The 19,074-nt window shown below is 35.2% G+C and overlaps 1 protein-coding gene across 1 annotated transcript in view; it reads left to right on the top strand.

The window, feature by feature from the left end:
* LOC144456543 (netrin receptor DCC-like) overlaps positions 1 to 19,074 on the top strand; it is an 84,170-nt gene that overhangs the window by 14,597 nt on the left and 50,499 nt on the right. Inside the window, exons 3-4 of the mRNA XM_078151763.1 lie at positions 4,820 to 4,936; positions 17,438 to 17,593. Coding sequence (XP_078007889.1) covers positions 4,820 to 4,936; positions 17,438 to 17,593 — 273 coding nt within the window. The remainder of the gene's footprint in view (positions 1 to 4,819; positions 4,937 to 17,437; positions 17,594 to 19,074) is intronic.

Genomic DNA, 19,074 nt, shown 5'->3' with positions numbered 1-19,074 from the left:
ATGGATAGCATTGAAGAAAAAAGCAGTAGGGTTTGTGGTGTGTGTGTATGTGTGCGTGTGTGTATGCGTGCATTGCGTTTGTATGTATGGACATGCCCTAACTCCCTAATTAGATACAGGTGTTTATTCTGATGGTGCTTTGCCTCCCATAGTTGCTAATGTTTGATTAACAAGGCAAAAACATAGTGTCCTGAATCAAAAGATCACCTGACCCTACCACAGATCAGGCAAAGCACATCTGTTTGTCTCAGAGTAAGATGAAGGGATGAGTGGCTGCTATTGTATTATGCATGTCAAATATTTTAATCATTTGCATATTTTAATTATAACAAGCATACCCAGAGACCTCATGCTTAAAAGAATGCAGAAAAATACTGTTACAGCGAAGACCATTATAAACCAGCATTCCATAATCTTTCCTGCTACCACCTCATTAACTCCCATGGGTTCCTCAAATGGTATACAGCCTTATCTGCCCTCTGAGCTCCAAATTCACACACACACACACACACACACACACACACACACACACACACACACACATCCCTTTGAAAGTTCCATTGACATCTCAAATTCAATGCATGCCTAATCATGCTTATCTTATGCTCTAAAATCATCCCTTCTTCTGATTTCACTGTTTCTTTTAGTGGTACCACCATTCAACCTGTCTCCCATTTTCATAACCTAAGGTTCTTTTTTGAAGTCCTTTTCCTTCAGTACCCACTCCCCATCAGTTAAAAGACCATTTGACCCAGAAACAGAAACCTATTCTGCCACTTCTGAGTTGTCTGATCTAAGGCAAGTCATGAAATATAGGATCATAAATTTAGGGCTGGAAAGAACCTTAGCAATTATTAAGCCCAAACTCTTCATTTTACAGATGAAGAAACTGAGACCTAGGAAAGTTAAGTGATGTCAAATTTCATATGTACAGTAAATATCAGAGCCAGAATTTGAACCCAAGTTATAGGATCGTAAGGCTACGTTGCCTCCCTAACTCACTTAACTCTTCTGGGACTCAGATTGTATGATTTCTAAAATTTGAATTTGTTTTAAAGGAACTTTCACATTGACCATCTCAGGTATTCCTCCCAATGACCCTGAAAGGTAGGTAGAGCAAGTATCATTGACTCATTTTACAACCAAGAAAACTAAGGTTCAGAAAAGAAAACTAAAGTCCAGGTTTCTCATATTGAGAAACAAAATGAATGCAGCTAGGATAAGATGAAGAACTGCTATTTGGGTTAAAAATATGTCAGATAAATAAATGTCTGATATGCAAGATATATAGAAAATTAAAACAAATATACAATACCAAGAGGCATCTTTTAATAAATAAGTAGCAAAAGATGATCCACCAAATCAGAAAAGTCAGTATTGATGAGGCTCAAGGGAGAACAGGCGCACTTAAAAATTGTTAATTAAACTATGAATTGGTTTAATCATTCTGGTGAATAGTTTGTAATTATATGAGAAAAATAACTGTATTGTAGATACCCTTTGGTCCCAGTAATGGCTCATAGTCCAAAGAGTTCAAGTTGGAAGGGGAAAAAATACAGCAAAATATTCACCCTAGCAAAGAACTAAAAAACAAAATGATTGCTCATAACTTTGGGAATAAGGAAACAAATTTTGAACTATTAATGGAATATTATTGCATTGTTAGAAACAATGAATAGGAGAAATTCAGGTAAATGTTGTAACATTAGTACAAACTGATATACAATGAAATAAGTATAACCTACAAAAGATTATATGAAGTGACTGTAGTAATATACATGAAAATAGCAATTAAAACAAAGCCATGTCTCTAATTGTAATGACATATTTTGATCCTAGGGAAGAAATGAGAAAACATAATCCTCTCTCCCTTTATTGAAAAGTGGGAAACTGAGTAACACGTGTTCGTATATAGGGTGTCAGTTAACTCTACTTTATTGTTGTTTTTTATTTGTTTGTTTCAGGCAAAATTCAGGATGGAAAGGGACTAGTAAGGCATTAATCATTTTAAAAATACACATTGTACACTGGTAGAGCAAACCTCCATTTTCTTCATTTTCATAAAGATTTTAAAAGTGTCTCTTCAATATTTGACAAAATATGAAGTTTCCAAAATTAAATTTATTTTTAGGGAGAGCAAAAGATCAAGTGAGATTGAGAGATAGAGAGAAAGAGGTAGAGAGGAAGAGAAAAAGAGGTGTATCAACTTGTCTAAGGTCACACAAGATGGAAAAAGCAAAGTCAAAACTTTGGTTTCTAAGCCCTGTTTGTCATTCCCTTACATCATACTTCTACTCAACTGTGCTCATCTGAAGAACCACTTAGGCAAAATTCAATGTTTTTAAATAGCTTGGTTGAGTTAAATTGAGACTTACTATCCAGTTTAGCCTTTTTTAAACTTTTCAACCAGAAAAGATTGAATTAACCAAGACTTTAAAATGTCTCAATTTTGACCTTGTATAGATATGCCTATAGATTACTTAAAATGACAAAGTTGAATGGAATAATAGCAAATATAATCAAGCAGTTGATTTGTTAGAAGAGGCACTTAGATGGTGTTATTACCAAAAAAAAAAAAAGAAGAAGAAGAAGAAGAATTTGAAAGAAAGAAAAGGTAAAGAAAGAGCAGATCACTTTAGGGTTTGGATGTACTTAGATGACCCCTAGAAAAACATTTGCCAAATTAAAAAAAAAAACATAAGCAGCAAGAGAGGCTTACAAGAAAAAAAAAGTAATTATTACTGTATTTAAATTGCTCTTTTAAAATATGAATTGTGATGTTTCTATACAAATGATTCCAGAAAGACATAAAAAGAATGGCTATGAAAATGGTCAAGGTGTTGGAGATACAGTTTTTTTTGTCACTGTCATTAGAAGGACAAACTTACGGAATGAGTCTTTAATATGTGAAAGGATGATCAGTGGGGAAAGAAAATTAAAGTACAAGAAATAATAAGATATTGTGAACATAAACTTATTCATCAAATCCAAAAATATTAGAATCAGGGGCATCCCTTGAAGCTTGATAAAGGTAATAAGAATGAGGAGCAGGTTTAGAAGGTAAGATAATAAATGTGATTTTTAGTCATTTTGAGTTTGAGGTCTAGAGAAAGAAATTTGAAAGCTATCTACATAGAGGTGGTAGTTGAAGCCATGGCAGTTAATGAATTTACCATAGGAGAATGTGAACAGACAGAGACAGAAAGAGAAAAAACACAAAAAGGAATGGAGAGTAAGAACTTCATGCCATATGCTGGTCAGGCGCCTTATAAATGCATTATACATCATGTGAACAACTGACAGCAACTTGATAGAGACATTTCTAATTCTGGGGGAACTTTGGAAGGAGAAAGAAAACAAAATGAATGAATGAAATTATATCCTGAAAATATGAGTTTTAACTAGTAATTGCATTATGATCTTTCAGTTAGAAACTCATATTTACCTAAGCAAGGTTGATAGTATGATTTCTGAGTCATAGTTGACAATTTTACTGAAAGATTCTGCTCCTTTCATATTGCCTGAAGAAACATTAATTGAGTCATATTGTGACTAGTAAATACAAAAATCATATTAAAATTTAAACATCTGAAAGGCTCAGACTGTATTTATGCATCAAAAGAAATAGCTGATTGTTTAATTCATTGGTGGGAAAAATCAGTGAACTTGGTTTCTTGACATTGCTGAGAAAAACATGTAGCAATTGATGGTATTTGTTACTCCTCCATAAGAACAAAAGAAGGGAAAAAAAGTTGAATTAAGTCAAGCATTAATTACATGATGGAGGATAACCAGTTTTCAAATTAATTTATATTTGTGGATTCAACACTTTATTGAACTAATTGATTTGGCCAGATGTTTTGATTTAACATAAACACAGGTTTAGTTTCATATGTGTAGGCAGGCAATGGAAACTTACACATTCCGGCTATTTTAAAATGCTGTATTAGTAACAGAGGGTGTTGATATTTAAGTCTGAAAAGGTGTATTCGAATGAAGTATGGTGTAGTAGAAAAAATATCAGAGTTAAATTTAGAATATCTGGGTTCAAGTTGTGCCTTGACATTTTACTATCTCTATGACCTGATAAATCACTTAAATTACTTAATCTCTCCAAGTTCATGCCACCATCTCTAGTATCACAGAGTCAGAATTTAGAATGGGAAGGGACATGATCAGTCTTCTAGTTCTCCTCCTGCCTGAAAGGGGTTTTCATTAAGGAATTCCTTGACATAAATGAATGCTTGACAAGTAGTCTTTCAGCCTCTACTTTAAGAGCTCTAATGAGGGGGAACCCACCTCTCAGGCAGTCCTTGCCAGATTTGGACACTTCTGATTGTTTATGAATTTTTCCTACAAACCTACATTTGCCTTTTTGCTACATTTGGTACCTCTGGAACCAAACATTGCCAGTCTAAACCCTGTTGCTCATGACAGATCTTCAAATACTTGAAGAATGGATGGAACAGAAGGGAATTATGCGTGATAGATGTCTTCCAGTTCTTGAGTTTATTTTGTTTTGTCTAGACCTCTAATTTTATCAATAGGGAGAACTCTCACTGTGGAAATTTCCTCTATTGCCATAGGTGACCTAGATTTGAGTCCTGCTGCTGATATGATCTGTGTGACATTAGGCAAGTTGCTTAAAATTTCTGGGCCTCAACCAATGCTCTAATTCTTATTGGCTAAGGTAGAGACCACAGAGATCTCAGGCAGGGGAAGGAAAGGAATTCTTGACATTTTGATACAATGATCAGGCAAAGTAAAGAGCTGTGCCACTTGGTGAGATGGTTCATGCAGATGTATTGGTTCTCTTCAGGTCCTGATGCTGAAGAAGCTGGAAGCACTATGTCTACACTAGAGCGATCACTTGCAGCCCGAAGAGCCACTCGGGCCAAACTGATGATTCCAATGGACTCCCAGCCAAACAACCCCAGTGAGTAAAGGGCCTCTCCCCACTCCCCTGAGACCAGCCATCTGCTGGTAGATTTCTTACACCATGTGACAGTGATTTCCATCACTTAGATTTTTCCTTATATCTCCACCCCCACCTTACCCCTTTATGGAAATTAAAAGATAATAAGGAACATTGACAGCTGTCTTCACAAAGCAGAAGCAGAATTGTGAATAGAAACTGGGAGCCAAGAGGTAGTGAGATGTGTGGAGCTTAGGGAGCCAGAGTCACAATGACCTGAGTTCAAGTGCAGCCTCTGGCAAATACTGCCTCTATGTGTCCTGGAGCTAGTCTGCCCCTCTCTCAGTTGCCCCTAGGCAATTTTCTAAGACTATAAATTACAGAACAATTGCTGATCTGCTTTGGCAGAGGGGAGTTCTCTTCACTAATGAAACTATGATTAAAGGAAAAAGAAAAAAAAAAGGAAAGGGAACAAGAATTCTAAGACCTTGTCTATGCTATCATTTGAGATGGCTGTGAACAGTTCACTGAGTAGCTATCCTGGTGTTCCCATCAGGGAGATAATGGGATCAAAAGATAAGCTTGTTGTTGGAAGCTATAATTGCTTTGATGTCATATGGGGATTTGGGAATGGAGGACAGAGCAGAAGAAAAGGCAGTCTAAGGCCTTGCCCAGTGTGATGAATGAAAAGTCTGAGACATAGTTTCTGGCTAAATAATAATCAATTTATTAATTAGGCTAGCAGATAATAAATTGAGGTCAGTGGTTCTTTCCATGACCAAAGACCCCAATATGGAAGTACCTTTAGTGTTTAAATGCCTTTAGAAAAGGGATTGGCCCTGAATAGCAGAAATCCACTATAATCAATATAATAAGAAAAATAATAATTTTTCTCACCAGTTCATTCAAGGTGAAACAAGCTGAGATAATCAAGTTAAGTTTTCTGAGTCTAAGACTCTTTATAGGGGACAGCTAGGTGGCACAGTGGATAGAGCTCTGGCCCTGGATTCAGGAATACATGAGTTCAAATCCAGCCTCAGACACATAACACTTACTAGCTGTGTGACCCTGGGCAAGTCACTTAACCCCATTGCCTGACCAAAAAAAAAAAAGACTCTGTTCTCTAGGAAGGGCCAGGGGAGAAGGTTCTCAAAGGTTACCAACAACAGCTTTGGCCAGTCAACTGCATGACAGTAGAACTGAATATTAAGACTGAAACTAAGACCATTTCAATTATAGGAGAACTAAAGAGGATGGCTGATGAATTTTAATGCTAAAAGAATAGGATTTAAGTATAAAACACTTTGTAAAATGCAAGAGAATGAACTTTCTGTCCATGTCAACCTCTGGGACCCATCTCCCTTCCCACTCTCCACAACTGCATATTTTCATTTCATTTAAATTCTCTTTAACTGCCCAGAAGGCAGTCACATAGTAGGGGAAGAGAATAGGGAAGGAAGCATTGTGATCTTCTCCCTGCTGGGGACCTGAAATTTGGAGACCAGTAAATTAGCAGAATTAATGAAGTATTTATTAAACGCTTAATATATGACAGGCTAATCACTGGGGATACAAAGAAAGTTGGAAACAGCCTTTGCCTTCAAGGAACTCATAGTATAATGGGGGGAGATAATGTAATTCTAAATTCATAGATTCATATAAGATGCAGACAGAGTAGATAGAAAATAACCTTCAAAGGAAAGGTTCTAGCATCTGCTGTGGGGGTGGGCACTTGGGAAGACTAGAAAAGGCCTGCTTTACAGAAGATGGCATTTGAGCTGAGTGCTGAAGGAGCAGAATGACTTAAAAGTTGAAGAGGATCCCAGTGAGAGGAGACCTGTGTTCATTGGTAGGAAAATCATGGCATTTCAGGAGTGCCAATGATACTACAGCCTCACTCCTCCAAGGTGGTCACCTACTTCTATTTCTAGTCTCTCCTTACTCTAATCCATGTTGCATACAATTACCAGATTAACTTTCTTAAAAGACAACTTTGTCAGTTCTCCCATCCCACTGTAAAAACCTTTCATGACTCCTCACTACATAACTAATAAAATATGAGCACCTCTGCCACCCAGCCTGACATTGAATGCTTCCCATAATCCGACACTAGTTTACCGTTTTCAGAATTATCTTCCATGAGACCCTTACTACCATATACCCTATATGTCAGCCAGACTGGACTATTTACGATCCCTCAAGCTTGCCTTGCCCTTCGCTGTATCTATACTTTTGTTCACACTGTCTTATATTTCTATTCCTTACATTTTTAAATCCTTTAGATTCTTCAAAGAATCTTTCAAATACCATCTCCTCCATGCAATGTTTGATCACCTCAGCAAGAATTAATTTCTCCCTTTTCTGGACTCTGTAGCATTTCAATTCTATCCCATTTAAGGCCTTTCATCATTTACTGCCTTGTATTGAAGTTTCTTTTATGTATGTCTTTGTTCCTTTGCTAGATTATGAACTCTTTGATGGAAGGATTTATATGTTATTCATCACAGCCCCTTCATACAGTGCCTTAAACATAATGATACAATAAATAATTGTTTAATAGATAGGTAAATTATGTTACCTTTCCTTGTACTATCATGCCATTATTAAACAAGTATTCATTGTATACAGAACAGTTTCCAATATATAATATAGAGGGAATTTCCTCACTGAGAGTCACAGCAGAATCACAGGAGCAATTACCCAATCAAGCTTTATATTAGTATGTTATATGTTTTCAACTTTTTCAAAGTGCTCCTATCTTATTGAACTCATTTTAGCCTCATAACCACATATACTTAGAAAACATTAAAACTAGAAGTACTCTCACAGATCATCCAGTCCAACATCCTTAATTATAGAATTAAGTGAAATTAAAGTGATTTATCCCCAGTCACCCAGTAAATTCATGAGAGAGATGGGACTAGAACCAGTGTAATGAAGTGTTCTTTTCCTTGTATTGATTCCCTTCAATCATAGTCTGCTCTACTTCTTAAAAATCTCAACCTCTTTTTCCTGCTACCTGACTCTGCAAAGAGTGGAGCTCACAAATGGCAAAGGATTCATTTTTAAATGATGGTGCCCAACCCTTTTGTTCAATGGCCATTAATGTTAGAGACAGATAATAGAATTCATTTCTTTGCTAATGACCTTGTCACATTTCGTTCTTTCCATCACTTCCAATTCTATTATTTTCTTGTTTTTTAAACATTTATGAACTCAAGCCATTTTTTTTTATAATCACTATAGTTTATTTTTTAAAAGAAGGTTCATGCTGTCTACACAATAAAACAAGCTCTGAACATTTGATTAAAATTAAAAAAGGTCTTGGGTGATTATGTGGAAAAAGCTGCACATCTACAGGCCAATACAATTATAATTTCATTCATTGAAATAGATAAATTTCCATATACTTCTGCTTCTGATTGTTTAGACTTATCCAGGTATGTCAAAAGCCTTAATTAAACCAAAGCTTTTCCATATTTCAGATTCCTAATCATATATATAAAGACAATGTTTGCTGCAAAGCTTTTTGATAATTAGTTTAGTAGGAGCATATTGTTTTCCATTTCTCCCTTTGCATTTCTTACCAAGATCTATAAAATGTTAATTGACAGATAATGTATCTGCTAACTGAAGTTGTCTTTAGTTCTTGGGGATGTATTTAATATTGTTGTAGAGCAGAATATATTTATTTGTGTTAATGTTCTGTGCTAAGGATCTTAGTGAAAAACAGAATTTGCAGTAATATATGATTAAGACCAGTATATGTATAAATAGAATAAATTATGGTATGACAATTGCTGTCATTTTTTTAATTAAGAAAAATCTGTACAAGGTATAATTTTTCCTATTGTTATTCTTCCAGTCTGTTAAATTTCTGAGATATGCAGCATAGAGAGAATATTCATTTACTTTGATTTACATGTGCCATAGATGCCTACTGCATACTTAGAATCAGGTTATATTAGCAACATTGAAACAATTTTCTGCTTTATGTAGATGTTTGTAAAGGAGTTTCAAAATATTTCTTTGTGAGTAATCTTTAATTCTATCTTCAATAATAAAAAATAATGATAATGAAGATAACTAACATTTATAAAGGACTTTAAGGTTTGCAAAATGCTTTACAAATATTATCTCATTTTATCTTCACAATAACCCTAGGTTTTAGGTGCTATTATTCCCATTTTACAGATGAAAAACTGAAAACAGGTTGTAATTTGTTCAACAGCTACTAAGTTTCTGAGGTCACATTTGAACTCAGGTCTACCTGACCACTCAGCACTCTGGAGAAAATAATTTTCTACCAGTTAATAACTAGCTATAGTTAGAAGCAAATTACTTCACATAACTATAAACTAATAATACTTGAAAGGAAACATATTGTAGTTGATAATTGGCTGTCCTTGGAGACAGGAAAACCTGGGTTTGATCCTGCCTTTGTCACAAAAGAGTATACTGGTAAATATTTTAACAACTGGCTGACAGGAGAGGGGGAACGAAGTTACATGTAACCTTTTAAAATTTAATCTGCATTATTAGTATTTCCTCTCTCATATTCTTAGGTCTAGACAATCAACAAAATAATAAATGAAATCCTGATTTGAAATGTGGTGTTTACTAATTTCTGAGGTATAAAAGCTCACACTGAAAATTAATGATAGGCACTCTTGAGCCTGCTTGAGCTGACTCCAACACACCTGTTCATTTAACATTAGGAATCATAGAATTTGTAGATCTAGAGCTGAAAGTAATCTTATAGGCTAACAAGTAACTATATGATCATAGACAAATCACTTAACCATTTAGTGCCCCTATAAAAATCTCTAAAGTTATGTTACAGATGAGTGCCAATTTTCATTACTGCAGGGAATTTCCCACACCAAGGAATTCACCACATTAATGAAATCACAGGTTCAGACAACAATAACAATAGTAATATCAACTGTCTACCTCCCAGTGTACTTCACAAAATGGAATTTTTGTTAGAATAAGCTATATTTATTAATTTAACTTTAATTAGAAAAAATGTTTAATTTCATTATGCATTTAAGAAATAAAACAAGCATTTCCATAACATAGAATAAGAAAAAAAGATAATTGCACATGAAAAAACAAATCTTGCTTTTCCATTTAAATATAATTAAGTTATCATGTAACTTTTTTTTTCCTTCTTTTTCTTCCCCCTTCCCCCTGTCCTAGAGATAGCTACATTAGACACACACACACACACACACACACACACACACACACACACACACACACACATATATATTAACCATTCTATACATACTTATATTTATCATTTCTTTCTCTGAATGTAGATAGTATCTTCCTTTATAGGACCTTTGTAGTATTTATAATAACCAAAATGACTTACTTAGAGCTATGTTTATTAGCACTATTAGTGGGAATAGTAATATTATGTTTATTAGTGCTATTAATGATATTTTAAAATTTTTGTTACATATCCTCTATTCTTTTCTGAATCATTTTATGTTGTAAAAAGGCAGCATTTCTTAAGCAGATAAGATGCTGAACTTTGGTTTAAATACTGTTCAAACACAGAGATCTCCATAATCATGGACAGACCATTTAGCCTGCCAGAGTCTCAATGTCCTCATATGTAAAAAAAGGGGTTTGGACTAGACGATCACCCATTTGATCTCAGCCATGGTTTGATACTAGTACTTTGCTTTGTATTCCGGAAAGGCAAGTTATGTCGATAGTCTCTGAGTTGCAAACATTTCAACTTGCAATGATCCTTTGCAATCATTGTATTTGTAAAATGGTAATTTCATAGTGCCTTCTCTTTCTTTTACTATTTTTGAGCATGCTACACATATTCACTTTCTTTCGGTACCACTTAAATACTCCTGGGTCAACAGAACCATTGGTGGCCCAAGTATGGAGCAATCTTATCCTATGTCTCTTCTCCACCATTTCCTTTCTTCTCTTACAAGTTGCCATCATCCTTTCCTTTCTTATATCTCTTAAGACTCACAATTCAGTTAATTTCAGTTTAGGCTAACTTACATAGGTGCACACACACATAAATGTATGCATACATATACATATGACATAGGTTTACAGCTAAAAGGGAATTGGGTCTTAGAGGGCAAGTCAGTTTGGATTCTACTTCCACACATCTTACTCCAATGCATATGTTCCTCATTTTAGTTCCTCATTAGCTTTTTGCCCTTTCTGTCTTGTAAATCTGACCTAGTTTTTTTTACAAAAGAAAAAGTTTTTCCTTTTCTGTGTTTTTCTTTCATCTGTAAATTGTCATCTATTCCCTTGCCTACTTTAAAGAATACTGGCAACTACCCATGTAATCTTGGGCTACTCACATAACCTCTATGAGGTTTTGTTTCCTCATCAGCCATGATTAGCATTATGGAAAAAGAAGGAACCTCAGATCCTCTTTTCCCACCCCCTCCTTTTACAGCTAAGTGTAATAGTAGTGCTAGTTATACATCCATATGAAGGAAAAGCAAAGTTATAAGTTTCAGTGGGACGTTAGAAACCACTAAAATGTGATTTCCTTCTGAGCTGGGGCCTCTTTCTTATTATATAGTCAGATCTCCTCCAGTATGTAATATTTAATCTTTTTATCTCCCTACTATTTATCCTACATATTTATGTACATGATAACAGAATGAATAAATGAATAAATAATAAAGGACCACCATCCTTGACATATAAACCCTTTTAACATGCTCAGAAGTCTTCCAAAATTTCTATAAAAAGTCTCCCTCTATCTTCTTAGACACTCTAACTAAAACTATTTTTCTTCAAATGCCAAAATCTAGGATAAATGGAAAACTATTTTCCAAATGTATTGGTTTTTTTTCAGTTCTGCATAATCACTGGTATTGTGACAGAATTGTTTTCTATTCTTTTTATTGCATGTGTACAAGATTTCAACTACATTGTTGGTTGAATAGCCTTTTAAGGACTCTTTTGTCAAGCTAACCACTATTGTAATATTTCTTTGAGAAAGTGTGTCCTAACTTCTAAGTACCTGACTTAGAAATATTTGGAACACAACTCATCTTAAAATTGGGAAGTCCTTGTTTTTTTGTGTTTATCTGTTACCTTGTTTTTCTAAGCATCAGTCTAATCTCTTATCTCTATCTGGTCAAAATGACAGCAAAGACTCTAATTCATTAGGATTCATTTCTAAGGTATTTCTAGAATTTCTGTGCATGGTATGTAACAAATATCTGTCTTTCTGAAATGACTTGAGCAAAGAATTTTGGAGCTAGAATTAAAATGTAAACAGAACAAATGTTTATTAACCACCTAGGTTTTACAGAATCATGTGCTAAGTTCTGAGGGAAATAAAATGTTTGGTATAGAAATTCCCCTGCCCTCATGCAGGTTACAATTTAGTAGGAGGATTTGAGAAATACAAAAATAATTAAGAGGATAAAGACAGGACCTTTGATTTCAATGAGAAACTCACTCTACCAATGAAAGTCTATATTGTCTCTGCAATTTATAGTTTTAGAGATCTAGAGGAAGGAGAGGTTAAGTGATTTGCCCAGAGTTACAAAGATATGGGACTTGAACCCAGGTCTTCCTGACTCCAAGCTCGCTGTTTGCCAACAATGTCACACTGTATCTCATTTAATAAAAAAAAAATTCCCATTTAACAGAAGAGAACCCTGAAGCTAAGAAAAATTGTCATTTGTTCAGTATCACACAGTTTGCTAACAGTAGGGTAGATTTAGAAACCTGTATCTTGGCTAATAGACCAGAATTTTATTTCTTTTTTTTTTTCTTTCCCATTGAACTTCCCCAACTAGAACTGATTTTACCTTCATCTGATTTTATATCACTTTATACTTCACTTATGCACTTATATTGTCATTGGTACTATATGCACCTGTCTACATTATCTTATCTCCTCTTACTACTGGAAACTATAAAATCCCTCATCTGGATTACAGTGTGTTAGCCTTGTAGCTCCCATAGCAGGCCTGTCATTGAGCTTGTATTACTTGACAAGTATTTGTTGAATGAATTAGCGATCACACAACAAATCATTACATTTTTTCCCCCTCTTTAATGAATTGTTATATATATTAATTGATGGAGTGGTTGGAAGCACTGGGTAGAGTTCTGCCAGATGGTTGACTGTGAAGGAGAAGAAAGATGTGATTATAGCTGTATGGAAAAGAATCAAGGTATCTTTATTTTTTTTTAATTCTATTTTATTTTAGAACTAGAGTGATTTGAACATGTTTCTAAGCCTATAGGAAAGAGAGAGTGGGAGATATATTAAAGACACATGAGAGAAAGAAGGTCATGTTCTGTAAAACCTAGGTGGTTAATAAACATTTGTCCTGTATACATTTTAATTCAAGCTCTAACATTCTTTGCTCAAGTCATTTCAGAAAGACAGGTATTTGCTACGTTTCATGCATAGAAATTCTAGACGCATCTTAGAAATGAATTCTAATGTCTCGGAGTCTTTGCTGTCATTTTGACCAGATAAAGATTAGAGATTAGACTGACACACGAACAACAAGGTAACAAATACACACAAAAAACAAACATAACAAATCCTGGAGGGCCAATAAAGATTAGAAGGGGGGAAATGGAGGGATTAAGAGCACAACCCCTGATGCACAAAATTGTCAGGTTGTATGAATGTAAGCAGTGGATAGGATGCCTGCCTTTAAGGAAGCAGACTTGAAGAAGAAAATAGTGGCTAAGAAGAGAATCTTTTATAGGAAAAAAGATGATTTCTTTGTCAAGGGAAAATATAGAGTTGGAATCTGCTGGAAATAATGTATAAGTAAAGACTTATCAAGCCATTAGTTGCATCTGGATCAAGTTCAATAGTCAGGTAACCCTTTCTCATCTCCAAGTTACATCACAGACCTCTTTAGTCTTCCCATCATTCCTTGAGATTCTAGCCTCAGAGTGACTTTTATATATGGTTCCTAAGTATAGGAAGACAATTCCTAAAACTCCTACCTGTATTGTGTTGCACTAGTTGTTTCATCACTCTCTATCATTAAGGTTGTCAATATGTGCACAATCCTTCTTCTTCCCTTCCACCAATAAACAAAGTAGATAATACTGTAGAAGCAACAGTGGCACAATTCCTTCGTATATTACTTTACCCTCAGTGAGAAAGGCAGGATTAGGAATAGCAAATGAAAACAATTCCTTGAAAGTTAATTCCTTTCCCAAAAATTTCCTTGGATGAAAAAGCTTGTGAACTCTTATAGAAAAGCATGCTTTCTCCCTCATTTTGTGGGAGAGATGGAGAACTATGGGCATGTAATGTTGCATACACTTTTAGGCACAGGCTATAAGCTTTTGGGGTTGTTGTTGTTTGTGGGGGGGGTTTTCCTGTTACAAGGGAAGGCTCACTGGATGAGGTGATAGGGGCCTTTTCTGCAAATAATGATGATATGAAAATTAAAAGCATCCATAAAAGTTTAAGTAAAAAAGATTATGCCATTCATGGCCTTCCACGCCATCTGTTTTTTCAATGAAGATCAAGAAATATAAAAAAACACCTCATATTCTTAAATATGAAATTCATATTTATAACTTAATATTACTTTGCAGTTTCTGGCAAACTTCAGATCACTGCAGAAAGGACAGAAAGAAGATAAAGATTAAGGAATTGAAACAATTTCTTACTTCAACAAACCACTTTTCCTCATATACCTCAAAAATGAGAAAAAGATATATGTTTTGAAAGTATCATGCTTAACAATTCAGGGAACTGCAAAGTATTTACTCCTTGTAATGTAGGCTAAATAATCTCTACTTCATATTCCCCATCAGTTATATTTAGTTATACCATTTTAAAAAATTGTTGTACTGTTTTTCTGATATCAAACTGTTAGTGTTAAAGGATCTACATAATTTGATGGGAGAATTTCTATTTCCAAGCTCTTAGTACATAAATGTCAGATACAAATTCAATTGTCAGCAAGCTGTGTCAGAATAGAATTCTCCTCTTTGGTCACTGAGCCGAGATTTATTGCTGTTCCACATAAACACAACATCATGATGGATATTGGTTATGGTGTGATTTCAGTATTTTGTTGTTCGCTGACCCAAGCCTAAATTAAAGTAGAAAAATCAAGAGAGACTTCAATATATCGTGTTTTGTGAATTTTAACACAGAATTATTGTCTTTTCAATAATTATCATCTAAATGGCAGGAGTATTATGTATGTGTGTGTGTGTGTGTGTGTGTGTGTGTATATATATATATTTTTTTTTTTCAAAAGTGGGTTGTACATCTGAATGCTTCACAAGTGAAAATAAACACCTGGGAAACTGAGGATTCTCATCAAAGGCAGCTTGTTGGTCACTGAGTCAATCTGCAGTGTAAAATCATCAGATAGTTTTTTGAAACTCTAGCACTTAATAGCCCCCATGCATCTTAATTAGGAGTCAAAAGTGAAGACATGACCACCAGGTCTGTGAGAGCAGAATCTTTTTGCTCATATATCACCTCCCTCCAACATGCCTTGTAGAAGTCCACACACATAGTAGGTACTCCACAAATATTTGCTGAATGAATTCTCTATTGACTAGAACATTTGAAACAGAAATCTAAATTTGGATCCCTGAAGTCCCTTTCAAAATTATAGTCTTATAGTTTTGGCCAAGTCATTTAATCTCTGCTTTCAAAATTAATCATCTTTAGGAAGGGAGATCATTATGACATACCTCTACTGATAAGAGAAAAGATGAATTAATGTTTTTGAAGTACAGAAAAAAAGGTGCTATATAAGTTAATTAGGTAATTTCAGATAGTATGAATTGAATACTCTATGATATAGTTGCTATGGTGGACCTTTGGTCCACAGTATTTATTATCTGTTTATCTTTTCACATTGTGTGATCTCCTTATATAAAGGCATTATTTTCCTTTATCACTTTCACCATCACTTCCTTCCCTATTTCCCAGAGAAGAAGGAAGAAATTTTAGTGTCAATAGCTACTAATAATCCTCTTTTGAAATCCTAAAGTTTTAGGAATGCCATAAGAAAAGGAGCATTTTTCATAAAGATCACAAATCAGTCAAATTGACTTTCTCTCTTGGTTGGATGGAATTTAAGCTTCTTAGTTTTAACAGTGTGATTAGGCACCAGTCTATGGAAATCTATTTTTCCCTGACAGAATAATAGAGAAACAGTTAGAATTCATGCAAGTGATTTCACCTCAAGCTTATCTTTGAGAGTATATCATTGGATCTATCATTTTTCTTCTGACGAAACCAATTGTACTGACCACTATATTGTTGGAAAGCATAAAAAGCTGTCAGTCAATGTGAATGACTATGCCTTGTCCTAATTTGTTCTATAAGGTGACCAAAATAATTGATTCAACTGCAGCAATCTGACTTCTTTAAACAAAAAAAGCTAACTGCATGTAAATTTACATATTTATTGCATGAAGTCCATAGATTCACTATTGAAATGTTTTGTGAACTTAAATAGTAATACTTTCAATTTAAAAAAAATATTGAATACTGGCTAATTATAATGACCAAGTCTAGCCCCAAAGAAGAGACAAGAAAATGCACCTCAGTCCCTTCACTGGAGAGATGGAAAATTTGGTATGAACATTGACGTACTGTCAGATTTAGTTGATGTGTTGGTTAGTTGAAGAATATCCACTATACAGAGGCATAATGGAGAGAGCATTGGAAGTCCTTAGTTCAAATTCAGTCCATGTGACTCTGAGCAAGTTATTTAACCTCTTTATACCTCAGTTTCCTCATCTGTAAAATTTGTGTAATAATAGCATCTACTTCCCAGGGTCATTGTGAGGACCAAAAATATTGTGCAAATCTCAACACACTATATGATTGATAGATATAACACATATTTTGCAGAAATTTTGTCCTTTTATTTTTATTCAGTCTTATTAGGGATGGATTTCTGGATAGGGGAGGAAGGAAGGACATATTTGGAAATGGAAGTGATTATGAAAACAAAAATTGTTAAAGTTTTATAGGACCACAATCACAGGTAATAATAGCAATAATAATAATATTATATAAAATCTAGCTTTTATATAGCACTTTAAAGTTATACACACACACACACACACACACACACACAGAGTTATCCCTTCCACATCATGACTTTCCCCACCACAGTTTTGATATATCACAAGTTGTCATAAGAAATTAAATAAGAATTTTTCAGCAGTTTTACAGAAGCTACAGATGACACATGAAGGCCAGCAGACGAGACAAAAAAGTTCAGAAACTCAGAAATGCATAAGACATATGTATGGTATTGTATAATATCAACACCCCATAAAAGAAAAAAAAATCGGACTTCTTCTCTGGTATGCAGTGAGGGCCAAAAAATGTTATGGGATATTCCAAATCTCAGGGGCACCATATCCCTAAAACCCACAGTGTGGAAGGGATAAATATACATTTTTTCTTCTGTCAAAATTGTGTCCTTTTTTTTATGGAATATTTGGGATTTAAAATAAAATTAATTTCCATTCTTTGTTTTGCAGCTGTTGTTAGTGCCATCCCAGTGCCAACGCTAGAAAGTGCCCAGTACCCAGGAATCTTGCCATCTCCAACATGTGGATACCCCCATCCCCAGTTCACTCTCCGCCCTGTGCCATTCCCAACACTTGCTGTTGATCGAGGCTTCGGAACAGGAAGAAGTCAGTGTAATGTATTTTTGTTTCTTTCTACGTGAGCTTTCTGCTAACTCTGGCAGTGTCAAAGGGGAGTTAGTCTGCTTTCTTAGTCCTAGGAAAGTTCTCTTTGCATCTTAAGAACATCAGAATTTATACCACTAACTCATTCATCCTCTAGATCCTGCTTAAATATTTATGGAATATTCCAATGGGAGTCTTTGAAAAAGTCAGTTCTATTGTCAAGGCAGAGGAAGGGGAAAAATTCTGAAATTCAGCAACTAACAAAAGTCATATTGGGAATGCTGGGAGTTAATACCTTCTGTCATCTTCCTAAAGTAGTAAAGGGATATTATTATCCTCTAATTAACTTGTTTATCACAACTTCGTTATCTGTAACATTGTCTCATTGAATCTTGATTAGCCAGTACTTAACTAAATGCTTCTGCCTTCTGCTGCCAAATTTATCATTAGATTAACTTAGCTAAATCAGTGAGGTGATACCTTTCCATCTGTAAGAGCTAATTCCTGGCAAGGAGATTCTACTAGTAGCATCTTTTTTTTTTTAGGTGTAGATAGGTAGATATATAGATAGATAGGATGAGATCTAGAGGTTTAGGGGTGCTGGGACCCCAAGATCATGACACGCAAGTCCTGCCCAAAAGAATTCGACCCAAGCCTTCTTTCAGCCAAAGACAAGGTTTATTAAAGATCTGTCATATTAGCCAGACTCTTGAGGAATCTGAGAGTCTGTGACATATTGGCTAGATTCTAAGAATCTGAGCAGTGGCTAGATATTAGGAAACTAAGCAGTGGTTATGTTGAGGGTTGAGAGGTTGAGAGATTGTGACCCCTCAAAGACTGGAGTACAGGACGGGCCATCTGGAAGGAATTCACAGACTCAAGCATTCTTTAATTCAAGGTGGCAAAGATTTATTGTTAAGCTTTTCAGCGGGCAAGGATTCTTAAAGGATCCTGCAACCTTAGAGAGGTACAGATAAAGTTTATATAGGATAAAATGCAATAAAACATATGTCAAATATGCTAACTAGGGGATTCAAGGTGGGATTAGGGAGTGGTTAAGGAGTGGTCAATTCTCAATTGAAACTCAAGATAAGAAAAGTCCCATTATTCAAGAGAGTATCTGGTCCCAGACATCCTGGGCCCAGTGATAACAAACAGGAAGAATACTGATCAGCTCTATCTGGTCCTGGAATTTGCTGACACAGGAAGGGTTGTTTAATTTAGGTGTTTTGGCCCTTATTGGGGCTCAATTGACTATCAAGGGACAGTGTTTCTGAGGCTAGGGAGAAACTGGGGCCCAAGTACAAGCACCCAAACATAAGCACCCAAGCACCCCAACAGTTAGATTTTAAGAATTAAGAATCTAAGGACCTTAATGGAGATAGGATGGACCTTATATACAGAAAGACTGTGGTAGGGATCTAGGAGTGGCCAAGTAGTTTGGAGTGACAGGAGGAGGGGTCTAAGGAAGATCTGGATGGGAG

The sequence above is a fragment of the Phascolarctos cinereus genome, unplaced genomic scaffold, assembly GCF_003287225.1.
Source record: "Phascolarctos cinereus isolate Bilbo 61053 unplaced genomic scaffold, phaCin_HiC Scaffold_4;HRSCAF=312, whole genome shotgun sequence".
NCBI classification, from domain to species: Eukaryota; Metazoa; Chordata; class Mammalia; order Diprotodontia; family Phascolarctidae; genus Phascolarctos; species Phascolarctos cinereus.
The sequence above is the reverse complement of the archived record's forward strand: the minus strand, read 5'-3'. Positions and strand labels throughout refer to the sequence as shown.